Source organism: Gnatocerus cornutus, chromosome 3 (assembly GCF_029298725.1).
Source record: "Gnatocerus cornutus isolate USDA-ARS CGAHR chromosome 3, icGnaCorn1.1, whole genome shotgun sequence".
NCBI classification, from domain to species: Eukaryota; Metazoa; Arthropoda; class Insecta; order Coleoptera; family Tenebrionidae; genus Gnatocerus; species Gnatocerus cornutus.
Window position 1 is genome coordinate 17961498 of NC_142235.1, and position 26731 is coordinate 17988228.

Genomic DNA, 26731 nt, shown 5'->3' on the forward strand with positions numbered 1-26731 from the left:
GCGGTTTGCGCCATTCTTTTTCTCAGCTCATTTTACGTTAGAAAATATTCTCAAAAGCCCAAAATTCGATAGTCGATTTTTCGCGAAAAAAAATTCCGATTCAAACGATGAAAATTTTTCATTTTTTTTATTTTTGGCCATAGCTTGTAAACTATTTGTCCGATCGATCTCAAATTTAGCCAGGACATATATTTCGAGCTCCTCTTTCGACTGATGTATAATTCAAAGCTATTAAACGTCGTTTTTATTTTGGAAACATTGATTGAAAATCACCCTAAAATGACGTCTTCAAAACCGTTTTTGGCCAATGCCTCGTTTATTTATTAAGAAAACTCAACAAATCTGGGCTCATTTTACGCAGAATCTCACGCTGAATCCAAAACCGTGAGAATTTTCAATTTGCGTCAACAAATAACTGAGTTATGGTCGTTTGAATTTTTGGGTTGTCGCCAGAGGGCCAAATTTTTGAAGGTTCAAAACAATTCGTGCTCGATATCTCGGAAACTATTTCAGATATTGAGATGCGGTTTGCGCCATCGTTTTTCTCGCGATTTTTTACATAAGAAAAAAGTCTTTGATTTTTCTACAGTCATAATTTGCAAAAATTCACGACTAAAACTATGCCAAACTTCTGATATCGACTTCTCGCTTATTTTTTCGAGTAAACTTAAGTTATTATACATCAGTGTGCTCAGAATTTTTCGCAGATTCCAAATATGGGATTAAAATTCAGATTCGACAACAGATAACTGAGTTATGGCCGATCAAAGTTTCGTAAAGTTGATTTATTTTTCCTCATTTTTACAGATTCCTTTTTTGACTGAAATCGATAGCAGCGCTCCAACTTAAAGCGGATGATTTTAGTTTTACTGATCACAGGTCTTTCTAAGGTTATGTGTTGTGCGTTTTACATTTTCCCTTTATTTACTTGTTTCGTTCAACGTTTCTGGTGAGTATAATCACGCAAACGCGTACAAATTACTAAAGAGAATCGTAACAGCTTGTAAGATGGTTTCGATGGTCAACCACGTCAGACGACACCAAGAAGGGGGGCTGCAATGGTTCAACTGTTGGGGCACCGTAGAACCGTTTACTTGTACCGACTGCAACTTCACGGCAGATACCACAATGGCCTTGAAAAAACATCTGCGAGAACGCCACGTCTCCAATGAAGAGTTTGCCGAAGAAAAAGTATACAAATGTGAAAAATGCGCTTTTCAATGTTATTTTAGCTTGGACTGGTACAAACACGTGTTCAATTGTGAATCAAGCTCCAAAAGTGGTTCAAAGGTGAAGTGGTGGAAGTGCGACGAATGTGATTGGAAAACTAAATTTAAACACAATTTAAAAGTACATAAAAAACGAAAACATGTTGGTGCCGATGAAATTGAATGGTTTCAATGTGATCATTGCGATTATAAATCAAAAGAACGCATTTATTTGAAACGGCACAAACGCCGGAAACATTCGAACCGCGATGAACTTCAATGGTTTTATTGCCACAATTGCGATTTTAAGACAAACCAGAAAGACTACTTAAGACGACACATGCGCTATCAACATCCGAGAACCGATCAAATTCAATGGCATAAATGCGATTTTTGCGAGTATAAAACATATTATAGTAAGAACTTAGTTAGACATACATTAAGAATACATAAGTTTCAGTGGCTTCATTGTGATAGTTGCGAGTTTATAACAAAATCTGAAACACAACTAAGAAAACATTTAAAAGACTTTTCACATCGCGGTGAAATTAAGGAAACCTTCAAATGTAATTTTTGTGATTACGAAACGCACTCTAAACGGGAATTAAAGAGGCATAATTTAAACAAACATACAAGTCGCGATGAGATTAAATGGTTTCAATGCGATCAATGCGATTATAAAGCAAAATCAAAATCACATTTGAACAGACATAATGTACACAAACATTTGGATGATGACAAAATTCGATGGTTTAAATGCATAAAATGCAATTATAAAGCAAAAATGAAATATCTGTTGATAGATCATTTCAAAATAAAACATCTGAGCGCCGATAAAATTCAATGGTTTTTTTGTGACTCGTGCGATTTTAAAACAAAACATAAATCAAGCTTAAACGCACATAAGGTCGTACGACATTTGAGTAGCGACGAAGTTCAGTGGTTTAACTGTGAAAAGTGCGCTTTTAAAACAAAAATTAAAGCATTCTTAAAACATCATTTACGAGTAAAACATTCAGAAGTTGAAATTCAGTGGTTTCAATGCAACGAATGCGAGTTTGGGACAAAATATAAAAATAACTTCAAAGAACATAAGCTAAAAAAACATCAAAGTTGCAGTGAACGTGACACTATGTTTAAATGTGATCAATGTGATTATAAAACAATGATTAAATCAAAAATGACCAGTCATAATAAACAACAGCATTTGATTAATTGGTTTCAATGTGATCATTGCAATTATAAAACTAAATTAATTACGCATTTGGCGCGACATAAAAACGGAAAACATTTAAATGCCGACGAAACTCTATGGTTGAAATGCGATAAATGTCCCTTTAAATCAACATTAAAAGGACATTTACTAAACCATATTAAATTAAGGCATTCGGATGAGAATTAATTAAATTGCGATCAATGTTTTCTTTTTTTTTTAAACAAACTCTTTAAAAATTCACAAAATACAACCCGTTTGTAAAAAGGGCGTTTTTTGGGATTTTTTAAAAAAAAAACAACTGCATGAAATGTTTTCAAATTTAAAGGATATACAGGGTGATTTTTTAAAAACGGCAGGCGTTATAGAATTTTTATTTATGAACCAATTTTAAAAATTAAAAAAACAAATTACATAAATGGTTTTTAATTTACTATAAACTGATGAATTTGGAATTTTTCTAAGTGTCTTAGTATCATTTGGGCGATATTCAACTTTCAACCCATATTTTTTTTTTCATAATTTGGAAGATATTAATTTTCTTGATTCAGAAATGTGTAATATGTTCTACTTTTACAAAAAAATATTTTTAAAAAAATTATCAAAATTGAAAAAAAATAGGCAATAAAAGTTAATAAAATCTATGTGCATGGTGTCAATTGTGCAATGAAAAAAACGAAATGGCGTTTGAACAGTATTTTAATTAAATTAGATAGATGTTTTTTTCTCATTTGTAATTATTATTGTCTTTTGTTATCAATAATTTCAAAAAAGATTGCCAATCCTTTCTGTTATCTGCTGCTTTTTGACATTAGAATAATGGTATTGTGTTATTTGACAGCACGCACCTAGATTTTATTAACTTTTATTGCCTAAATTTTTTCATTTTTGATAATTTTTAAAAAAATATTTTTTGTAAAAGTAGAAAATACTACATATTTTTGAATCAAGAAAATTAATATCTTTCAAATTACGAAAAAAAAAATATGGGTGCCAATTTAAAATAAGAAAGTTGAAGATCGCCCAAAAGATACTAAGACGATTAGAAAAATTCTAAAATTATCAGTTTATAGTAAATTAAAAACCATTTAATTTGTTTTTTAAATTTTTGAAATCGGTTTATAAATAAAAATTCTACAACGCCTGTCGTTTTTAAAAAATCACCCTGTATTTTCACATTAATGAAGAAAAATTAAAATTTTCAGATGAAAATATTTAATTCTGGCCGAGTTATTAAGTATCTCCCAAGCCACTAAAGGCCCTCTACTGCTGCAGTAATTGCGGCTTTCACTATGGTTGTAATAAAAAAAAAGATTATTAAGAAATTTTAAAATTTGACAAAATGGCGGGAATTTTGAAAAAAGTCGAATTTCGGCCAAAAATTGGGTGATTTTTCGATAGCCAAAATTAAATTTTTTATACGATCGAAAAACTGGAGGGTCATCGTACAGAAAAACATATACAAAATAAAACAAAAAAAAAATTCAAGACGATCGGATGATTTGTCTTGAGTTTCAACTGCAGTAAATTTGAAAAATGTAGTTTCGAGAAAAAGTTATTTAATTAAATAATTTATTAGCTGTAACTCAAAAACTATTGAAAATATTTATTTTAATTCTTTGTAGGTTAATTTTAAAGGTATAGACTATTAAAACATGCAAAAAAAAAACGTTTTTTTCAATATTTCTCATATTATAGAGCTCGAATAAAGAGAAAAATGTGTACTAAATAAATTGTTTCTTTTTATTTGTTTGTTTAATCTGCCCATTTCTTATTTCCTTGTCTTTAATTTTCATTTTTAAAGTAGGATTCTTTTTGGTTTGGAATCCGAAGCCCGTTTTGCTCCATCAGGTCCGGACTAAAAGACATTTGTAAAATAAGTTGTTTTGAGCACTCCGCATTAACTTTTTTTTTCTTCAGTTTTGATTAACGACTAGCAAAATCATTAAACTCTGTTATACATTGGAAAGGTAATTAAACAAGCTTGCCAACGAACTACCGAAGTCATTTGAGAAAAACGAACAGTTTTTAAAAACTTGATACTTTTTTGCGTCTTAAATTGGTACTTTGATTTTTTATTGTAATACATACAGCGTTAAAAAGGTTGAGATCTGTTATTCCTTTAAAAACTGTGCGGATGAAGTTGAAATTAAGTAAAATGTAAATCACAAGTAATCTTAAAAACTGTGCTATAATGAATCATAAAAAGTAGTGCAAGGAACGTTGGTAGACCACAATTTTACTCTGTGCCTGATTTATGGTACCACCTGTAATTTTTACAGTTTCCTTTATCCTTAAAATAAGGTCACTAGATGAAAACTCGTCTTTTATATAAGCCAAATTTTCATCTAGTGACCTTGCCCTAAAATTGATAGCAGCGCTCAAACTTGAAGCGGATGACTTCAGTAACTAATTACCGGCCTTTTACTTTTTAAGGTTAGGTTTGCTTCTTAGTTGCTTAGTTTCACACTTTTCGTTTATTTTCTTGTTTCGTTCAAGTTTTTGGTGAGTATGATCACGCAAATGCGTAGAAATTTCTAAAGAGAATCGTAACAGCTTGTCAAAAATGTCGCTTCTGGAATACTCCAGAGAAATCGCCTCAATAAACCCCAAGAAACGGAGCACCCACCGGTGCAAACACTGCAAGTTTTGGACGAGATCCATGATCTCGATGGTCAACCACGTCAGACGACACCAAGAAGGGGGGCTGCAGTGGTTCAACTGTTGGGGTGTCGTGGAACTGTTTAGTTGTACCGACTGCAACTTCACAACAGACACCACAATGGGGTGCAAGAAGCATCTGCGAGAGCGTCACGTCTCCAATGAAGAGTTTGCCGAAGAAAAAGTTTACCGATGTGAGAATTGCGGTTTTGAGAGTTATTTTATGTTGGACTGGTACAAACACGTGTCGAATTGCGAATCGAGCTCCAAAAATGTAAAAGTGGATGAACCTGTCAGATGTTTGAGTGGGGATGAAAGTCAGAAGTGCGATTATAAGACAAAAACAAAAAAAAATTTGAGGCGGCAAAATATAAACAAACATTTAAAACATGATCCTTCCTACAAAATTAAATACTTTTATTGTGACATTTGCGATTTCAAAACAAAAAATAAACTAAACTTAAATACGCATAAACAAATAAAGCATTTTGTTGGGAATATGCATAAGCGAGTACATCGTTTGAGTGTCGATAAAATTCGTTGCTTTAAATGCGAACATTGCGAGTTTAAATCAAAATACAAAAACAGCTTAAAACTTCATGTAATACGAAAGCATTTGCATGACGATACTTTTGATTATTTTAAATGTGATCAATGTGATTATAAAGGAGCAAACAAGTCTTTTTTAAAAATGCATAAAATAAGATATCATTTCAAAGATGATGAAATTCAATGGTTTAAATGCGAACATTGCGAGTTTCGAACAAAATACAAACTAGGCTTAAAAAAACATATACTACGGAAACATTCGAAAGATGAGGAAATTCAATGGTTTAATTGCAAACATTGCGAGTTTCGAACAAAATACAAACTAGGCTTAAAAGGACATATACTACGAAAACATTCGAAAGATGAGAAAATTCAATGGTTTAAATGCGAACATTGCGAGTTTAAATCAAAATACAAAAGCAGCTTAAAACCTCATGTAATACGAAAGCATTTGCATGACGATACTTTTGATTATTTTAAATGTGATCAATGTGATTATAAAGGAGCATACAAGTTTTTTTTAAAAATGCATAAAATAAGATATCATTTCAAAGATGATGAAATTCAATGGTTTAAATGCGAACATTGCGAGCTTCGAACAAAATACAAACTAGGCTTAAAAGGACATATACTACGAAAACATTCGAAAGATCAGAAAATTCAATGGTTTAAATGCGAACATTGCGAGTTTCGAACAAAATACAAACTAGGCTTAAAACGACATATACTACGAAAACATTCGAAAGATGAGGAAATTCAATGGTTTAATTGCAAACATTGCGAGTTTCGAACAAAATACAAACTAGGCTTAAACGGACATATACTACGAAAACATTCGAAAGATGAGGAAATTCAATGGTTTAATTGCAAACATTGCGAATTTCGAACAAAATACAAACTATGCTTAAAACGACATATACTAGGAAAACATTCGAAAGATGAGAAAATTCAATGGTTTAAATGCGAACATTGCGAGTTTAAATCAAAAGACAAATCCTGCTTAAAATTACATAAACTAAAACATTTGAAAGATGAGGAACGGTTGAAATGTGATGAATGTAATTATATAACAATAACCAAATGGTATTTAAACTTGCATAAAATAAGAAAACATTTGAAAGATGATAAAATTCAATGGTTACAATGCGAAAAATGCGAGTTTAAATCAAAAACTAAAGACACCTTGAGACAACATATCAAACGGAAGCATGCGAGTTTGATTAATTAATAATAAGAAAAGGCTATAAAAATATAAACGGGTAAAAAGTAGTGCTCTGTCTACGAAACTTATTTTGTTCCTTTAAAAATTTCTATTTGAAGTAGTTTTAAGTTGTTTAAGAACTTTACTGTAATGATTATAATTAAAAATGTAACGAAGTGATGTTTTTAATTTTTTATTTTCCTTTACTCTCTTTGAGGAAATTAGATTTTTTATTACGAATCTGAAGCCGGTTTTGCCCCACCAGGTGGGAATTAAAAATGATTGCAAATATACTTATCAAAATCTAGTATCTTAAGTTCTCGTGCACTGCAACGAACAGGACAATGGCAAAAAAAGTTTTTGTTTTCGTGTTTTGAAACCGCAAGTTTGATTTCAAAAATCCCTCCGTTTTGCTGTTAACTGATTGGTCGATTGATTAAAGAGGACGCGTGACGTCACACGGTTTGTTGCATAGGATAGGCAGTGAGGTGACATATATAACTAGAGAAAGAAAACCTAGTGGAAGGGGTAAAAATTTTGAAATGGGCATGGAGCCATATTGGAAATAGTAAAATAGCAACAATACTGCAGCAGTGACATACTGGTTGCCTGAAACTGGTACAAAAAAAATTTTGATTGGAATAAATTTTACTCAAAAACATTCCTAGTACATTCAAAATTTGTAATGGAATATTTGTCAAAGTTTATATGTCTTAGGGCGAGTTTCATAATAATTTTAAAGATCCTTTAAAATTTAAAGTGAATTTTTGCCATAGAAACAGATTGTTTTAACAATACTTTAAAGGACTTTTAGTTAAAGCCGCCTTTAAGCTATGATTATGAAACTGGCCCTTAGTTATATATAAAATTAAATTAGAATAATTAGGAAATTTGAGCACATGTACCGCAATGTTGACATATATTTCTGGTTGCATTAATGCAAATGTAAGACAATATAAAACTATTTCCAATATGGAGCCCATGTGAAAACAATATGGCAGGGATTTTTCTGCCTCTAGTTATATATGTCACCTCACTGAGGATAGGCTTCGAAAGAGTGCGGTAGCCCATTTGTCTCCTGATTGGAACGTTCAAAGTTCGCGCCAATGTGCAAGCCGCTAAACAGAACATGTCAATTTTACAGTTTTCTTTTTAAAATAGAAATACTTCATCTCGGTAAATAATCTTTCTTTCGAGGAGAATGGAGAACTTCCCAACTCCGATGTCTTCGAAACTAAAAGAGATCAATTGAAACGGTTTGCGCCATCGTCTTTCTCGCGTCTTTCTGAATCAAGTCGATATCTTGCTTATTTTTGGAACAAATTGGAGTTTGAAACACTCATTTTGCGTAGAATTTCTTGATGAATCCAAAAACCTGAGTTTCGTTAAAATCGGACAACAAATAACCGAGTTATGGCCGTTCTAATTTTTTGATTTTCAAATTTTCGATTTTTTCTAAATATTTCAACCCCGAAACTAAAAGAGATCAATTGAAACGGTTTGCGCCATCATCTTTCTCGCGTCTTTCTACATATTTTGAAACTAACTTGATAAAACAGCGGTTTTTTTTCGCAAATTTTAAACACAATTTGCATTAGATTTAAAATAAAAACTCAAACATTGGTATCACAGTTATGTTGATAAAAAAATTGAATTCGCAAATATTTCCGCAAAAACTCAAAAATCGCTTAAAATTATACTTCTTAGGCGTTGCGACGCCAAACAAACCGTGATAAAAAAAAACAAATTTTTGAGTCAGCTGATAGTTAATGGGACCACCCTGGCAGTGTTGTGTTGAATTTCAAATTATCGAGAGTCTACTGTAACGACCATAAACAGAACACACAACAAAAACTCAAAAAAGCAACAAACGAGTAATTATTTGAAATGTCAAAAACAATTTTGATAAGAAACCCATTATTGTTAAATATTCCCAAAAGTGCCCGAACAGTGGCGCCCTCAAAGCGTATGTGGAGAAACAATCGAACTACACAAATGCACAGGCCGTAATTTTACAGTTTCCCTTTTTACTCAAAATGATTACAGCGCTCAAACTCGAAGCGGGTGACTTCAAAGTAACTGATAACATGCATTTCTAAGGTTAAGTGTGGTGCGTTTCACATTTTTCGTTTATTTTCTTCAACGTTTCTGGTGAGTGTGATCACGTAAATGTGTATAATTTACTAAAAAGAATCGTAACAGCTTATCGAAAATGTCGCTTCTTGAATACTCCAGGGAAATCGCCTCAATAAACCCCAAGAAACGGAGCACCCACCGGTGCAAACACTGCAAGTTTTGGACGAGATCGATGATCTCGATGGTCAACCACGTCAGACGACACCAAGAAGGGGGGCTGCAGTGGTTCAACTGTTGGAGCGCCGTAGAAACGTTTACTTGTACCGACTGCAACTTCACGGCAGACACCACAATGGCCTTGAAAAAACATCTGCGAGAGCGCCACGTCTCCAATGAAGAGTTTGCCGAAGAAAAAGTATACAAATGTGAAAACTGCGCTTTTCAATGTTATTTTATGTTGGACTGGTACAAACACGTGTTCAATTGTGAATCAAGCTCCAAAAGTAATTCAAAAGACGCGAAGATAAAGTGGTGGAAGTGCGACGAATGTGATTGGAAAACAAAATTTAAACACCATTTAAAAGTACATAAAAAACTTAAACATGTTGGTGACGATGAAATTGAATGGTTTCAATGTGATCATTGCGATTATAAATCAAAACAACGCGCTGATTTAAAACGGCACAAACTCCGGAAACATTTGAACCCCGATGAACTTCAATGGCTTTATTGCCACAATTGCGATTTTAAAACAACAGAAAAAACGTACTTAAAACGACATATGCGCCATCAACACCTGAGAAACGATCAAATTCGGTGGTATAAATGCGATTTTTGCGAGTATAAAACCAAATATAGGACGAATTTAACCACGCATACATTAGGAGTACATGATTTTCAGTGGCTTCATTGTGATAGTTGCGAGTTTATAACAAAATCTGAAACACAATTAAGAAAACATTTAAAAGACTTTTCACATCGCGGTGAAATTAAGGAAACCTTCAAGTGTAATTTTTGTGATTACGAAACACACTCTAAACCGATCTTAAAGAGGCATAATTTAATCAAACATTCAAGTCGCGATGAGATTAAATGGTTTCAATGTGATCAATGCGATTTTGAAACGAAATCGAAATCAAGTTTGAACAGACATAATATACAGAAACATTTAAGCGATGACAAAATTCAATGGTTTAAATGCAGAAAATGCAATTATAAAGCAAAAATGAAATATATGTTGACGGAACATTTCAAAGTAAAACATCTGAGCGCCGATCAAATTCAATGGATTTTTTGTGACGCGTGCGATTTTAAAACAAAACATAAATCAAGCTTAAACACACATAAGCTCTTGCGACATTTGAGTAGCAACGAAGCTCAGTGGTTTAACTGTGAAAAATGCGCTTTTAAAACAAGAATTAAAAGGACTCTAAAACGTCATTTACGAGTTAAACATTCAGCTGTTGAGATTAAGTGTTTTCAATGCAACAAATGCGATTTTAAGACAAAATATAAAGATAACTTAACAGAACACAAGCTAAAAAAACATCAGATTTGCAGTAAACGTGCAACTGTGTTTAAATGTGATCAATGTAATTATAAAACAATGCTTAAATCAAAAATGAACGATCATAAAAAACAGAAGCATTCGAGTGACGAGAAGATTAATTGGTTTGAATGTGATCAGTGCAATTATAAAACGAAATTAATTTCAAATTTAACGCGACATAAAAACGGGCAACATTTAAATGATGACGAAATTCAATGGTGTGAATGCGATAAATGTCCCTTTAAATCAAAATTAAAAGCAAATTTAGTAACCCATATCAAATTAAGGCACTCGAATGATTGGTTGAACTGTGACCAATGCTCTTTTAAAACGAAAATAGACGGTTCTTTAAAAAAACACAAAATACAAAGACATTTAAATGAAAATGAAATTGAATGGTTTTACTGTGATAAGTGCCCCTATAAAGCTAAAGTAAAAAGAGGTTTATTGCGTCATGTTCAAGTTCATTTGAGCGACAACGAAATTCAGTGGTTTTGTTGTGAAAAGTGCACTTTTAAAACGAAATTTAAAATTAGTTTGGATAAACATATCAAAGACAGGCATTTGGATGACGATCAAAGATTTCAATGTCATGATTGCGGTTTTAAAACGGAATATAAACAGAGTTTAAATAAACACATCGAAAGAAAACATTCGCGGAACCGAAAACAGGGGGTGAAACTTGTAACAAAAAGAAAAGACATTTTACGGAAACATAAAGACCAACAACTTTTAAAAAACGAAAAAGGGAGCTCGAATAAAAAGAAAAATGTATAATTTAACTAATATGTCTTAGGTTGACTGAATAAATCGTTTTTGTGTTGTTCGCCTATTTTTTATTTTTTTATTTGTACTTGTTTTAAAATTTTTATTAAGCTTATTAACTTAGCTTTGCAAAACGCTGCCGAGCAAATGCTCATAACTTTGTCAGTTTTCAAGGCAAAGTGAAGAAAATAAAGGTTTGTACAGAAGAATTTAAAAGTTATTTTTCAAGAATATCTCAAATCGGGGCTGACGAAGCAAAATGCACTTCTGAATTGTGAGACTAACAACTCAGATATGATAGAAGAAAACTCAACTTGGTGTCCTGCTTATAGATGTCGCCTCTGCTGCTAGTTTTCTATTTTTTTCCACTTTGGGCAATTCGTACAAATTTGGATGGAATTCTATTGGTCAGTTTGACAGGCGAAATGTGAAAAGTCCACGCTATTGGTTGGAATACAAGTTCATGAGCACTATTTAAAGTAACTTTCGACCGCCACCAACACTCTATGGTTTATCGACGTTCTTCGGTCCACCCCATGGAGTGCGGACACTACCGCCTGTAAAGTAAGCAACTTCCCACTCTGGAGGATCAACAAACCGTGTCGGCCCATTTAAATATCATCGAAAGAGTTGTTTAGAGGCAGTATTTAATTATTTTTTGTATTGTAGTTGGGTTGCAACTTCTTAAAGTGTATTGCCCTAATGATAATTTTGATCAGTGATTGGTAAATGTTTAATTTCAGCCAGAATACAAGCTGGTATCTCTATTAATTTTTGGCATATTAATCGTAAAGTTCTTTTTTAGGGATATTTATATACAACTTTGCAAAATCCTTTACGATACTAAATACAGCAGATATGGCAAATTCAATCCAATTTAATTCAATTAGGATTTTTTGAATAAAGCTATTTTCTTGTAATTTACTTCGCATTAGGAATATCTCTAAAAGTTAGGTTTTATTCTAAGCGAAATTGCTTAGAATCGAATTTTAAATTCATTTATACCAAATGATAATTTTTATTTTCTCAAATACAGTTCTTTTAAGCAGTAATACATTGTATAATAAGAATTGATGAACCAAAATGAACCATGAGTTCTAGTATTATATACAATGTTGTTCATGTTCTCTTACACAATTTTGAACCACTTTCAACTTTAAATTTTGAGTTTCCATTAAGTATAATTTTATGCGAACTAAAAAATAAACAAAATCATTTATTTAGCAGAAATGAACAAAATAATAATATTTCATTAACAATAATTAACGATCGAATTTAAAGATTTTAATATTTAAAAGAAATCGAAATAAGAATTTTAAGTTGAAATTATGTAAGGAATGCCTTCTGGGCAACTTTTCTTAAAAATCGAAGATGTCCAACACCAAGGAAAAGTTCATTTTATTCAAAAACTCGTGGACAATATATCATTTCCAAATTCTTTTTTCTAAAATTAAGGAAGATAAAAGCCTATTCATTTAAAGTACAAAGCACTGTATTATTTTTTCGTTTAATCTGCAGATATTTCAATTTTATTTTAATTTTCATCGTCAAGCGACAAACGCCTGTAACTTTTTTTGCGATTTTTAAAATATCAAATTTGGAAAGTTGTCATTCGTTGGCGTTTTTGGACCACACATTACGCCAAAAGTGTCCTAAAATAAACAATTACTACTTAATGGCAGTATATATAATAAATATTAAACAATTTTAACCCAACCATAGTAAAAACACAGTCAAAAATAATTAAATACTGCATGTAAACAACGCTTTCAATGGTATTTAAATGGACCGGCACGGTTTGTTGATCCTCCAGAGTGGGAGGTTGCATACTTTACAGGCGGTAGTGCCCGCACTCCATTGTGTCAAATTATGTGAGGTTAGTGATGTGTCCGATTTAATTTCTTCGTTTCGTTTAACGTGGTGAGTATTAATACACCCAATGTGAAGAAATTACTAAAGATTATCATAACAGCTTGGTAAAATGTCGCTTCTGGAATATTCCCTGGAAATCGCCTCAAAAAACCCCAAGAAACGGACCACCCACAGGTGCAAATACTGCAAATTTTGGACGAGATCCATGATCTCGATGGTCAGCCACGTCAGACGACACCAAGAAGGGGGGCTGCAGTGGTTCAACTGTTGGGGTGTCGTGGAACCGTTTAGTTGTACCGACTGCAACTTCACAACAGACACCACAATGGCGTTCAACAAGCATCTGCGAGAGGGTCACATCTCCAATGAAGAGTTTGCCGAAGAAAAAGTTTACCGATGTGAGAATTGCGGTTTTGAGAGTTATTTTATGTTGGATTGGTACAAACACGTGTCGAATTGCGAATCGAGCTCCAAAAATGTAAAAGTGGATGGACCTGTCAGATGTTTGAATGAGGATGAAAGTCAAAAGTGCGATTATAAGACAAACACAAAAAGAAATTTGAGGCGGCAAAAAATAAACAAACATTTAAAACATGATCCTTCCTACAAAATTAAATACTTTAAATGCGAACATTGCGATTTTAAAACAAAATACATAAAGAGCTTTAAAGTTCATGTAATGCGAAACCATTTGCATGACGATACTTTTGATTATTTTAAATGTGATCAATGTGATTATAAAGGAGCATTCAAGTGTTTTTTAAATATGCATAAAATAAGATGTCATTTGAAAGATGATGAAATTCAATGGTTTAAATGCGAACATTGCGATTTTCGAACAAAATACAAAATGGGCTTAAAAGGACATATACTTCGAAAACATTTGAAAGATGAGGAAATTCAATGGTTTAATTGCGAACATTGCGAGTTTAAATCAAAATACAAAAAAGTTCTCAAAGCACATAGACTACGAAACCATTCGAGTGACGATGCTAGTGATTGGTTTAAATGTGAACAATGTGATTACAAAGCAGCATACAGTGAAACTTTAAACACACATATAAAAAAAACACATCTGCAAGAATGGTTTAAATGCGAACATTGCGAGTTTCAAACAAAAACCAAAAAAGCCTTAAGAGCACATACAGTACCAAAACATTTGAAAAATAATGAAATTCAATGGTTTAAATGCGAACATTGCGAGTTTAAATCAAAAAACAAACGCTACTTAAAAGTACATACACGAAAGCATTTGAAAGATGTGGAATGGTTTAAATGTGATGAATGTGATTATAAAGCAGCATTCAGGTGGGCTATAAAGACACATATAAAATACCGTCATTTGAAAGATGAGGAAATTCAATGGTTTAAATGCGAACATTGCGAGTTTAAATCTAAAATCAAACAAAGCTTAAAAATACATAAACGAAAACATTTGAACGATGAGGAATGGTTAAAATGTGATGAATGTGATTTTAAAACAATAATCAAGCCTAGATTAAAGGTGCATAAAATAAGAAAACATTTGAAAGATGATAAAATTCAATGGTTACAATGCGAAAACTGCGAGTATAAATCAAAAACTAAAGAAACCTTGAGAAAGCATATCAAACAGAAGCATGATGCGAGTTGATGCAATAGGCCACCGGACACCAGAAAAATCGATGCATTTTATTATGTTTATGAGTTACGTATACGCATGAATCAATTACCAAACAGATTTTTTGTTCTCCAAAGGTCGGAATTATTAGCTAAATATTCGTTTGAAATCCAGCTTCGCGCTGTTAGTTTAAATAAGTCTTCAGTGACTACGTCATAACTCCTTTCTATGCATATGAATTGAGAAAACGCATACGTCAACGGAATGTTGCATTGGTGAGAGTGAGATAGAATAATCGTTATAATTCCTAACTGGTTTCCGATTTATAGCACACTTGCGTCAACCAATCAGAAGTTTTGTTTTCATAAGTCAGCTCAGGAATCATCTGCACCGAACGTCATCTGTCCATTTTCGCTTTTCGATTATTGCAGCACTAAAGTAAGAAAGATACAACAACTACAGCAATTCACGTTCTGCACACACATTTTATGCATTCATAACCTCAATTCAAACTCAACTTCATCGTTTTCACCAATGACCTCGGCATTACCAATAGGCGTCGACTAAGAAGTTGTTACGTCACCAAGGCGCGTGTTTGAAACTATCCATTTTTTTAATTAATTTTTTTTGGTATAAATAAAGTGCGCAAAAAAATGAACACTGATTTTTAATGTTTTCAGACTGGACAGATTTATTTTTTGAATTAAAAAAAAACAGTCCGGTAGCTTATTAAATAAGAAAAGTATAAACGGGTAAAAAGTAGTGCTAAATCTAGGAAACTTATTTAGTTTGTTTAAAAATTGTATTTGAAGTAGTTTTAAGTAGTTTTAAGAACTTTACTGTAATGATTATAATATATAAAAATGTAATGAAGTGATGTTTTTAATTTTTTTTCCTTTACTATCCTCTTTGAGGAAATTAGATTTTTCATTCTGAATCTGAAGCCGGTTTTGCTCCACCAGGTGGGAATTAAAAATGCTTGCAAATATACTTATCAAAATCTAGTATCTTAAGTTCTCGTGCACTGCAACGAACAGGACAATGGCAAAAAAAGTTTTTGTTTTCGTGTTTTGAAACCGCAAGTTTGATTTCAAAAATCCCTCCGTTTTGCTGTTAACTGATTGGTCGATTGATTAAAGAGGACGCGTGACGTCACACGGTTCGTTGCATTGGATAGGCTTCGAAAGAGTGCGGTAGCGCATTTGTCTCCTGATTGGAACGTTCAAAGTTCGCACCAATGTGCAAGCCGCTAAACAGAACATGTCAATTTTACAGTTTTCTTTTTTAAAATAGAAATACTTCATCTCGGTAAATAATCTTTCTTTCGAGGAGAATGGAGAACATCCCAACTCCGATGTCTTCGAAACTAAAAGAGATCAACTGAAACGGTTTGCGCCATCGTCTTTCTCGCGCCTTTCTAAATCAAGTCGATATTTTGCTTATTTTTGGAACAAATTGGAGTTTGAAGCACTCATTTTGAGTAGAATTTCTTGATGAATCCAAAAACCTGAGTTTCGTTAAAATCGGACAACAAATAACCTAGTTATGGCCGTTCTAATTTTTTGATTTTCAAATTTTCGATTTTTTCCAAATATTTCAACCACGAAACTAAAAGAGATCAATTGAAACGGTTTGCGCCATCGTCTTTCTCGCGTCTTTCTACATATTTTGAAAACTAACTTGATAAAACAGCGGTTTTTTTTTCGCAAATTTTAAACACAATTTGCATTAGATTTAAAATAAAAACTCAAACATTGGTATCACAATTATGTTGATAAAAAAATTGAATTCGCAAATATTTCCGCAAAAACTCAAAAATCGTTTAAAATTATAGTTCTTAGGCGTTGCGACGCCAAACAAACCGTGATAAAAAAAACAAATTTTTAAGTCAGCTGTTAGCTAATGGGATCACCCTGGCAGTGTTGTGTTGAATTTCAAATTATCGAGAGTCTACTGTAACGACCGTAAACAGAACACACAACAAAAAAAACTCAGAAAAGCAACAAACGAGTAATTATTTGAAATGTCAAAAACAATTTTGATAAGAAACCCATTATTGTTCAATATTCCCAAAAGTGCCCGAACAGTGGCGCCCTCAAAGCGTATGTGGAGAAACAATCGAACTACACAAATGCACAGGCCGTAATTTTACAGTTTCCCTTTTTACTCAAAATGATTACAGCGCCACCAACACTCTATGGTTTATCGACGTTCTTCGGTCCACCCCATGGAGTGCGGACACTACCGCCTGTAAAGTATGCAACTTCCCACTCTGGAGGATCAACAAACCGTGTCGGCCCATTTAAATATCATCGAAAGAGTTGTTTACAGGCAGTATTTAATTATTTTTTGTATTGTAGTTGGGTTGCAACCTCTTAAAGTGTATTGCCCTAATGATAATTTTGATCAGTGAATGGTAAATGTTTAATTTCAGCCAGAATACAAGCTGGTATCTCTATTAATTTTTGGCATATTAAGTTAAATTTTGATAAAATCGTAAAGTTCTTTTTTAGGGATATTTATATACAACTTTGCAAAATCCTTTACAATACTAAATACAGCAGATATGGCAAATTCAATCCAATTTAATTCAATTAGGATTTTTTGAATAAAGCTATTTTCTTGTAATTTACTTCGCATTAGGAATATCTCTAAAAGTTAGGTTTTATTCTAAGCGAAATTGCTTAGAATCGAATTTTAAATTCATTTATACCAAATGATAATTTTTATTTTCTCAAATACAGTTCTTTTAAGCAGTAATACATTGTATAATAAGAATTGATGAACCAAAATGAACCATGAGTTCTAGTATATACAATGTTGTTCATGTTCTCTTACACAATTTTGAACCACTTTCAACTTTAAATTTTGAGTTTCCATTAAGTATAATTTTATGCGAACTAAAAAATAAACAAAATCATTTATTTAGCAGAAATGAACAAAATAATAATATTTCATTAACAATAATTAACGATCGAATTTAAAGATTTTAATATTTAAAAGAAACCGAAATAAGAAGCAATAAGCAACTTTTCTTAAAAATCAAAGATGTCCAACACCAAGGAAAAGTTCATTTTATTCAAAAACTCGTGGACAATCTATCATTTCCAAATTCTTTTTTCTAAAATTAAGGAAGATAAAAGCTTATTCATTTAAAGTACAAAGCACTGTATTATTTTTTCGTTTAATCTGCAGATATTTCAATTTTATTTTAATTTTCATCGTCAAGCGACAAACGCCTGTAACTTTTTTTGCGATTTTTAAAATATCAAATTTGGAAAGTTGTCATTCGTTGGCATTTTTGGACCACTAATTACGCCAAAAGTGTCCTAAAATAAACAATTACTACTTAATGGCAGTATATATATAATACATATTAAAAGATTTTAACCCAACCATAGTAAAAACACAGTCATAAATAATTAAATACTGCACGTAAACAACGCTTTCAATGGTATTTAAAAGGACCGGCACGGTAGTTGATCCTCCAGAGTGGGAGGTTGCATACTTTACAGGCGGTAGTGCCCGCACTCCATTGTGTCAAATTATGTGAGGTTAGTGATGTGTCCGATTTAATTTCTTCGTTTCGTTTGACGTGGTGAGTATTAATACACCCAATGTGAAGAAATTACTAAAGATTATCAGAACAGCTTGGTAAAATGTCGCTTCTGGAATATTCCCTGGAAATCGCCTCAAAAAACCCCAAGAAACGGACCACCCACAGGTGCAAACACTGCAAATTTTGGACGAGATCCATGATCTCGATGGTCAACCACGTCAGACGACACCAAGAAGGGGGGCTGCAGTGGTTCAACTGTTGGAGCGCCGTAGAAACGTTTAGTTGTACCGACTGCAACTTCACAACAGACACCACAATGGGGTGCAAGAAGCATCTGCGAGAGCGTCACGTCTCCAATGAAGAGTTTGCCGAAGAAAAAGTTTATCGATGTGAAAATTGCGGTTTTGAGAGTTATTTTATGTTGGACTGGTACAAACACGTGTCGAATTGCGAATCGAGTTTCAAAAGTGTAAAAGTGGATGAACCTGTCAGATGTTTGAGTGGGGATGAAATTCAGTGGCTTCACTGTGATAAGTGCGATTATAAAACAAAAATAAAAAGAAACTTGAGGCGGCATAAAATAAACAAACATTTAAAACATGATCCTTCCTACAAAATTAGGATTAGGAATATAAATCAAATAGGAATGGAACAGTGGTTTAAATGCGGTGAATGCGACTTTAAGGGCAAAAAAAAAGTTAACTTAAGAGAACATAAGCTAAGGAAACATCCGACCGCTGATCAACTTAAGAATGTGGTAAAATGTGATCATTGTCATTTTACAACAATCTCGAAAACAATCTTAAGGATTCATAACATTCGAAAACATTTGAGTGACGATAAAATTAATTGGTTTAAGTGTGATCAATGCGATTACAAAGCAAAATTTAGATTTTATTTAAAAAGTCATAAAATAAAAAATCATTTAAATGATGACGAAATTCAATGGTTTCAATGCGACATTTGCGAGTATAAAACAAAAGACAAAGCCTACTTAAAAAAACATAAACGACAAAACCATTTGCGTGACGATGCTATTAATTGGTTTAAATGTGATCAATGTGATTACAAAGGAGTATACAGGTGGGTTTTAAACAAACATAAAATAAGAAATCATTTGAAAGATGAGGAATATCAATGGTTTAAATGCGAACATTGCAAGTTTCAAACAAAAACCAAACCTTCCTTAAAAAGGCATAAACTACGAAAACATTTGAATGATGAGGAAATTCAATGGTTTCAATGCGAAAATTGCCAGTTTAAATCAAAAACCAAATGCATCTTGACAAGACACAAACAACGGAAGCATGCTAGTTGATGCATTTGAATAAGAAAGGGTTATAAAAAATAAGAACGGGTAAAAAATAGTGCCAAATCTACGAAACATATTGTTCCTTTAAAAATTGTGTGTTTGAGTTGTTTTAAAAACTATGCTGTAATGAGTATAATTACAAATTTAATAAAATGATGTTTTTAATTTTTTATTTTCCTTCACAACTCTCTTTGGAAATTAAAATTTTTCATTCCGAGTCTGAAGCCGGTTTTGTTCCAGCAGGTGAGGATTAAAAATCGTTGCAAATATCCTTATCAAAATCGTGTTTTAATATGTAATCCGGACCTGATAAACCAAATGCACTTCTAAGATTGCGACTACCAAGTCAGATAACATAGAAGAAAACTCATCTTGGTGTCCTGCTTATAGATGTCGCTTCTGCTGCTCGTTCCCTAATTTTTCACACTTTGGGCAATTCGAACACATTTGGATGGAATTCTATTGGTCAGTTTGACAGGCTTAATGTGAAGAGTACACGCTATTGGTTGGAGTACAAGTTTCATAAGCACTACTCAAAGTAACTTTCGACAGCCAGTGCAACCAACCTTATGGTTTATCAACCACCTAAGTTGATCCTCTTTGGTTATGCATTTCAAAAACACCCTGTATATGTACTTGCGTAAACGAAAAAGATAAAAAACAAAGAAAATACTCCACTATTTATTGTCACTAGTTTTACTAGTTTGTAAACTGAAAATCCGATTTACATAACACCCAGAGTCCCATATCACACGATAAAATTTTAGAATGTGTGGCCTTGAGGCAACTAGAACCAAAAACAATGTAAAATCCATTCATAAAACACATAAAAATCAAATTTTTGGTAACTTAGTGACTTTTTTGGGACTGTAATTTAGACACGTCAACGGTTAGTTACCACTCTTGCCAACCGTCTCGTTTAGTCACTACTTTCGCCAACCGTCACGTTCAGTATCTTTTGTTTCCGTCAACCTTGGTAACTTTCATGTTTCGAGAACGATTAAAGAAATTCGTTTACCAGTGTTACCAACCGACGTTTGTACTTATCACGGAAAATTGACCCCGCAGGAGTACCAACTGCCAAAACATGCTTAAGGAGTTTAAAAAACAATCGAAGTCATCACTTTTAATAGTCGCAATGCTCTAAACAGGTCTAGACATCTAGTTCACCTACCCCGTCTGATGACGTCACATCTCGCCCGTTAACTCCAGACATGTTTTTCTGGTGTAACGAAATTGACGATTTTTCTTGAAAAAACGCAATTTCCAGCTGAATCCTTCTATTCCAGACCATTTCAGGCTGTTCAGGCCATTCTGAAGGGATGAAACACTTGAAAATTCCCGTTTTCACTTGAAACTCTCTCGCCACAACACTTGTTGAATTTGAGCACTAAACTGGTGAAACTGGTGTTCCCGCACTACAGTTTCACTAATTTCACAGACACTGCACCAAATAACACTAATTTTGGGGTGGAAAACCCGGAAAACTCACTAAAATTGGTCATTTGAACACGAGACGAAGGGGCTGGTACACGACATTTTGAAAACTGGAGATGATCGGGGATGTTCGGCTGCACGATCGTGACGTAGGAGGCGGAGAGAGACGATGTTCCGCGAGGAGGTTTGATTGCTTGTGTTTCTAAATTTTCAGTAATAAAAATGAATTTTAAAGTTTTTTCAGTTTGCAACTCAATATTTGGTTCTTTTGGTAACAAAACGTCAAAGGATTTGACCCAAAGAACCGAAGTCTGCGGTGAAAGAGTTTCTGAAGAAGTTTATACACGCGTTGCATACTCTACTTTTTCTACGACCGACCCCTAGTCACCTGTTTGCATTTTGCACATTATTTCTGATGAGTCAAAACGCTGAGTTTTCCGGCTTGTAAAAATGTTTTAAGAGGTTTCAACACATAATTATTTTAAAAAAAGTGAAAATTGAGAAAAATTAATATAAAAAGCAGTCGATAACATTTAAAAAAGTATAAAAAATAAAATAAAACGTTTGTTGACAATGATAACATTGTTTTGTTATCATAAAAGTGTTTTAATGGGTAGTTAAACAGAAACACTAACCTTAGCTCGGTTTAAAATTGCAAATTTTGTAAAAAAATGCAACAGTACGCTTATTATTATCATAATAAGCACGACTTTTGTTCAAGTTAAACAAATAATTTCAGCTAGATTAGTGAGTTTAGGGCAATAATTTAGTGGTTCAGTGTCAATTTTAAATTAATTTTTGTAACTTTGAATTTTAAATGATTCTAGGTTCACTTATGTCATTGTGGTGTACGAAATGATTCTGTGGCTTCTCTGTTTGACAATCATTGCTGGCGTTAGAGTAAGTAAAAATTAAAAAAAGAATTTAAACTAGAGCTCATTGCTATCAGTCCACACTTCTGTGTAATTTGTTTCAAAATTCTTAGGTGTAAATTGGGAATTTTCCGTAGATTCCAAATCTGGGATTTAAATTCAGATTCGACATCAAATAACTAAGTTATGGCCGATCAAAGTTTAGGAAAGTTGATTTTCATTTTTCCTCATTTTTTCTAATTTTTAAAGTTAAATATCTCGGAAACTGTGTGAGATATTGAGATGCGGTTTGCGCCATTCTTTTTCTCGACTCATTTTACGTCAGAAAATGTTCTCAAAAGCCCAAAATCCGATAGTCGATTTTTCGCGAAAAAAAATTCCGACTCAAACGATGAAAATTTTTCATTTTTTTTATTTTTGGTCATAGCTTGTAAACTATTTGTCCGATCGATCTCAAATTTGGCCAGTAGATAGATTTTGAGCTCCTCTTTCGACCGATGTGTAATTCATTGCTATTAAACGTCGTTTTCATTTTGAAAACATTGATTGAAAATCACCCTAAATGACGTTTTCAAAACAGTTTTTGGCCAATGCCTCGTTTATTTAGTAAGCAAACTCAAGAAATTTTGGTCTCATTTGACGCAGAATTTCACGCTGAATCCAAAAACATGCGATTTTTTTATTTTTGTCAACAAATAACTGAGTTATGGTCGTTCGAATTTTTGGGTTGTCGCCAAAGGGCCAAATTTTTGAAGGCTCGAAACAATTCGTGCTTGATATCTCGGAAACTATTTCTGATTTTGATATGCGGTTGACGCCATCGTTTTTCTCGCGATTTTTTACATAAGAAATAGTTCTTTTATTTTTCTACAGTCGTAATTTGCAAATTTTCGCAAAAATTCACGACTAAAATTATGCCAAATTTCTAGCATCGATATCTCGCTAATTTTTTCGAGTAAACTTAAGTAATTATACATCGGTACACGCAGAATTTTCCCCAGGTTCCAAATCTGGGATTTAAATTCAGATTCGACAAGAAATAACTGAGTTATGGCCGATCAAACTTTCGGAAAGTTGATTTTAAATTTTTCTTATTTTTCGTAATTTTTAAAGTTAAATATCTCGGAAACTATTTGAGATATTAAGATGCGGTTTGCGCCATTCTCTTTCTAGGCTCAATTTACGTTAGAAAATGTTATCAAAAACCCAAAATTCGATAGTCGATTTTTCGCAAAAAAAAATTCCGACTCAATCGATAAAAAATTTTCAATTTTTTTAATATTGGTCATAACTCCTAAACTATTTGTCCGATAGATCTCAAATTTGGCCACTAGATAGATTTTGAGCTCCTCTTTCGACCGATGTATAATTCAAAGCAATTAAACTTCGTTTTCATTTTGAAAACATTGATTGAAAATTACCTTAAAATGGCGTTTTCAAAACAGTTTTTGGCCAATGCCTTGTTTATTTATTAAGCAAACTCAACAAATTTGGGTCTCATTTTACGCAGAATGTCACGCTGAATCCAAAAACCTGAAAATTTTTAATTTTCGTCAACAAATAACTGAGTTATGGTCGTTTGAATTTTTGGGTTGTCGCCAAAGAGCCAAATTTTTGAAGGTTCAAAACAATTCGTGCTCGATATCTCGGAAACTATTTCTGATATTGAGATGCGGTTTACGCCATCGTTTTTCTCGCGATTTTTTACATAAGAAAAAGTTTTTTGATTTTTCTACAGTCGAAATTTGCAAATTTCTTTTTCTGTTCTTTTGTAAATCGGTAAATTCTCTGCAAAAAAACTAAAGTATAAAGAGTGTTTAAAAAAACTCCACGGTTTGTATACTATTTTATTCACACGTCAGTTATTTTCGATTTTAGGCCACAATATGGGACACTCTTACCGCCACCATAGCAGTGGTGGAATTCCACCCCTCCGACAACTTCACCCTTGCAGGAATTTCTCAAGATTTGTTAAAATACAACGATATTCTTTCTAAACTTAACAAGACCACAGTAAACTAACCTTAACTTCCACCCAAGAAACTTTTTTTGATTTTTTAGAGGTTCGATATGATCGTTTTTCCTGAACATAGTATTAGTACCACCCCAAAAACTTCTATCAAACTCCACGTAGGTGACAACCCTTGCGAAGGGGAAGGAAACTACCCCCAATTCTTCACCAATTTGTCTTGTGCCGCACGTAAATACAACACGTACCTCGTCACAAATTTGATCGAAAAAGAAAAGTGTGCAAATCATTTTCTTCGAAGTGAAAACTGCGGGAAATTCGGGTACTTTTTCTACAATACTGCAGTTGTGTTTGACAGGAATGGAAAACTTCTTCTTCGGTGAGCATCTTCTTAATCTTCACGTTAAGAAACCGTTCATCATTCTTCTTAGGTACCGGAAGTACCACCTCTACGGAGAAACTAACCTAGACCACCCCGACAAACCGGAAGTAGTGACTTTCACCACCGACTTCGGCGTGAAATTCGGTCTCTTCATCTGCTTCGACCTCCTGTTTAAATCTCCTGGTTATAATTTGTTGTCAGAGCCCGTGGATGGTATAATCTTCTTATCAAAATGGCACTCCGAGCTCCCTTTCTTCACCTGTAAGTACGAACGGTTTTGATCCATCGTACCACGTCACCTTCCAGCTCTGCAAAGTCAACAAATGTTTGCTTATGCTGGCAACACCACGTTATTCGGTGCTGGAGGAAACAACATTGAAACTGCCAGTGGAGGAACCGGAATTTTTAGAGGTGCGAACTTCACTCTTGGTACCGTTTTCCAAACGTCTGGAGATTCACACGTTTTAACCTACCGGAGTGTGAATGGTGAGGTGAAGACGATTCCTCCACGTCCCGTGGACGAGTTAAGTAAAGAAATGGATGTTGTTTCATTGGACGAAGATCCCTGGCTCCGGCGTAAGTACCTCTTTTGCAGTTCTTCGATGATTGTTCTGTGCTGCAGATTTCCAATGGAAGCCTGTGGAGACCAAGCAGCACCTCCAAGACCAAGTTTGCCACGGCAACTTCTGCTGCTTCTTCAGTATGAACATAACTGCGACGAATCCCACTGGTGTCTTCTACAGGTACTTGATGGTGGCGTTCTCAGGAGTCCGGAAGAACCTGGGTGCTATCCCTGACACGGGTCTTCAAGTTTGCGCAGTTCTTGCATGCTTAAACTCCTCAATTACTTCTTGTGGAAGACGATTTCCAAACTATGAGAGTGTTGGGTGGCCGATCCGGTTCGATACTCTGAGGATTCGTGCAGACTTTGAAGTTAATGACGAGAAAATTCAGTGGCCGAACTCTTTGTTGAGTTCCATACGTCCGATTGATGCGAGTGAAACGGATTGGAGTCAAAGAAGGTTTAGAAGAAATGGTATTGAAATGGTGGAGAGGACGTTTTCTTTGAGGAGGTCGCAGGAGCGGGTGTTGACTTTTGGGATATTGGGGAGGGATTTTAAGAGGGATCGTGAAAAGAGTCCCGGAAGGAAAAGAAGTGCAAATGGGATCAGTACCAAGGAGGATAATGGAGGAGGTTCCTTGGAGAGTACTCTGGTGGTGTTGGTTGCTTCTTTGTGTATGATTTTCGTGTTGAAGTTTTAAGAATAAAATTAATAAAACTTACCGAGGTATACCTAGTGATGACTTTTTTTCACTTTTCTTAGTTAGGTGACTAGGGATCGTAAAAAAAGTATAATATGTAACGGGTGTATAATGGTATATTAAAGAACGTGTTTTATAATGGCCAATTTGGTGCACGAGGTCCCGGTGTACAAAACGAGCCGTAGGCGAGTTTTGTTTGGGACGAGTGCACCAATGCCATTATAAAACAAGTCCTTTATACTATTTTTTCGAATTTGCACCCCTTTTTTAATATTAAAATTAAATTTTAGAATTCTAAGAGTTTTCGTGTTACACGATTGGTAATGGTTTTGTAACCACGACTTGCCACTTGATTTTCAAATTTAATTTAAAATTTGACATTTATTGAGTTTGACTGTCACTGAATTTTGACATAACGTAACCTAACCTCACAGCCAGTATTTATCTATTATATTTAGGTACAATTATTGTTGGCCGCAAAGGACAGTTCAATTATATTTATACATTTATAAACGACTCCAAATTGAGTAATCTAATGGACCTATTAAAGCGGCAAATTCGAAAACTTCTTTAGAGACTCTTTCGGTGGGTCAAATCTTTTGTCGTTTTGTTACCAAAAGAGCCAAATATTGAATTGCAAACTGAGAAAACTTGTAAATACTTTTTTATTACCAAAAGTCTTTCAAAATTTGGAATCACAAGTAATCAGACCTCCTCGCGTAATATCGCGTCTCTCCGCCTCCTACGTCACGATCGTGCACCGAACATCCCCGATCATCTCCAGTTTTCAAAATGTCGTGTGCCGGCCCCTTCGTCTCGTGTTCAAATTACCAATTTTAGTCAATTTTCCGGGTTTTCCACCCCAAAATTAGTGTTATTTGGTGCAGTGTCTGTGAAACTAGTGAAAGTGTAGTGCGGGAACACCAATTTCACCAGTTTAGTGCTCAAATTCAGCAAGTGTTGTGGCGGGAGAGTTTCAAGTGAAAACGGGAATTTGCGAGTGTTTTATTCCTTCAAGATGGCCTGGAATAGTGTGAAATGGTCTGGAATGGAAGGATTCAGCTGGGAATTGCGTTTTTTCAAGGAAAATCGTCAATTTCGGTGCACCAGAAACATGCCTGAACTTGTTGAGCGAGATGTGACGTCATCAACAAGGTAAGTGAACTAGATGTCTAGATTTAATTAGAGCGTCGCGAATATTAAAAGTGGTGGCTTTCATTGTTTTATAAACTCCTTAAGAATG

At 33.9% G+C, this 26731-nt stretch overlaps 6 protein-coding genes across 10 annotated transcripts; all 6 read left to right on the forward strand.

Annotated features, from left to right (window-relative positions):
• Window positions 1-394: 394 nt before the first annotated feature.
• Window positions 395-2823, forward strand: LOC148177709 (uncharacterized). Its single transcript, XM_088032252.1, has 2 exons — window positions 395-949; window positions 1001-2823. The coding sequence occupies exon 2, from the start codon at window positions 1009-1011 to the stop codon at window positions 2608-2610; it is 1602 nt and encodes a 533-aa protein (XP_087888378.1). The 5' UTR covers window positions 395-949; window positions 1001-1008; the 3' UTR covers window positions 2611-2823.
• A 2011-nt stretch (window positions 2824-4834) lies between these two features.
• On the forward strand, window positions 4835-7009 carry LOC148177710 (uncharacterized). The gene is made up of 2 exons (XM_088032251.1): window positions 4835-4926; window positions 4978-7009. The coding sequence occupies exon 2, from the start codon at window positions 4988-4990 to the stop codon at window positions 6857-6859; it is 1872 nt and encodes a 623-aa protein (XP_087888377.1). The 5' UTR covers window positions 4835-4926; window positions 4978-4987; the 3' UTR covers window positions 6860-7009.
• Window positions 7010-8867: 1858 nt separating this feature from the next.
• On the forward strand, window positions 8868-11274 carry LOC148177711 (uncharacterized). Its single transcript, XM_088032786.1, has 2 exons — window positions 8868-8983; window positions 9035-11274. The coding sequence occupies exon 2, from the start codon at window positions 9045-9047 to the stop codon at window positions 11232-11234; it is 2190 nt and encodes a 729-aa protein (XP_087888912.1). The 5' UTR covers window positions 8868-8983; window positions 9035-9044; the 3' UTR covers window positions 11235-11274.
• Window positions 11275-12936: 1662 nt separating this feature from the next.
• LOC148177712 (uncharacterized) lies at window positions 12937-15563 on the forward strand. 3 transcript variants are annotated; one of them, XR_015769793.1, is made up of 3 exons: window positions 12939-13142; window positions 13195-14969; window positions 15024-15563. XR_015769793.1 is itself a non-coding variant. In XM_088032765.1 (2 exons), exon 2 carries the CDS (start codon window positions 13204-13206, stop codon window positions 14725-14727), a length of 1524 nt encoding a protein of 507 aa, XP_087888891.1. In that variant the 5' UTR covers window positions 12937-13139; window positions 13195-13203; the 3' UTR covers window positions 14728-15563. The 3 variants fall into 3 exon arrangements, 2 of the variants coding, with proteins under 2 accessions (XP_087888891.1, XP_087888890.1); XM_088032765.1 differs by having other exon boundaries at window positions 12937-13139; window positions 13195-15563; XM_088032764.1 differs by having other exon boundaries at window positions 13195-15563.
• A 2627-nt stretch (window positions 15564-18190) lies between these two features.
• LOC148177713 (uncharacterized) lies at window positions 18191-19730 on the forward strand. 2 transcript variants are annotated; one of them, XM_088033024.1, is made up of 2 exons: window positions 18191-18292; window positions 18340-19730. In XM_088033024.1, exon 2 carries the CDS (start codon window positions 18354-18356, stop codon window positions 19569-19571), a length of 1218 nt encoding a protein of 405 aa, XP_087889150.1. In that variant the 5' UTR covers window positions 18191-18292; window positions 18340-18353; the 3' UTR covers window positions 19572-19730. The 2 variants fall into 2 exon arrangements, with proteins under 2 accessions (XP_087889150.1, XP_087889149.1); XM_088033023.1 differs by having other exon boundaries at window positions 18345-19730.
• A 1920-nt stretch (window positions 19731-21650) lies between these two features.
• LOC148177714 (vanin-like protein 2) lies at window positions 21651-25523 on the forward strand. Of its 2 annotated transcripts, none has more exons than XM_088033017.1 (7): window positions 21651-21749; window positions 21830-21902; window positions 23753-23887; window positions 23936-24222; window positions 24275-24486; window positions 24532-24801; window positions 24848-25523. In XM_088033017.1, the coding sequence occupies exons 2-7, from the start codon at window positions 21858-21860 to the stop codon at window positions 25486-25488; spliced, it is 1590 nt and encodes a 529-aa protein (XP_087889143.1). In that variant the 5' UTR covers window positions 21651-21749; window positions 21830-21857; the 3' UTR covers window positions 25489-25523. The 2 variants fall into 2 exon arrangements, with proteins under 2 accessions (XP_087889143.1, XP_087889144.1); XM_088033018.1 differs by having other exon boundaries at window positions 21658-21774.
• The last annotated feature ends 1208 nt before the right edge of the window (window positions 25524-26731 follow it).

Coding starts and splice junctions, on each gene's coding strand:
- LOC148177709 (XM_088032252.1), top strand. CDS start 1,009: ATGGTTTCGATGGTCAACCACGTCAGACGACACCAAGAAGGGGGGCTG.
- LOC148177710 (XM_088032251.1), top strand. CDS start 4,988: ATGTCGCTTCTGGAATACTCCAGAGAAATCGCCTCAATAAACCCCAAG.
- LOC148177711 (XM_088032786.1), top strand. CDS start 9,045: ATGTCGCTTCTTGAATACTCCAGGGAAATCGCCTCAATAAACCCCAAG.
- LOC148177712 (XM_088032765.1), top strand. CDS start 13,204: ATGTCGCTTCTGGAATATTCCCTGGAAATCGCCTCAAAAAACCCCAAG.
- LOC148177713 (XM_088033024.1), top strand. CDS start 18,354: ATGTCGCTTCTGGAATATTCCCTGGAAATCGCCTCAAAAAACCCCAAG.
- LOC148177714 (XM_088033017.1), top strand. CDS start 21,858: ATGATTCTGTGGCTTCTCTGTTTGACAATCATTGCTGGCGTTAGA. Junction 24,223..24,274: donor AATGGAAAACTTCTTCTTCG/GTGAGCATCTTC, acceptor CATTCTTCTTAG/GTACCGGAAGTACCACCTCT. Junction 24,802..24,847: donor CGAAGATCCCTGGCTCCGGC/GTAAGTACCTCT, acceptor TCTGTGCTGCAG/ATTTCCAATGGAAGCCTGTG.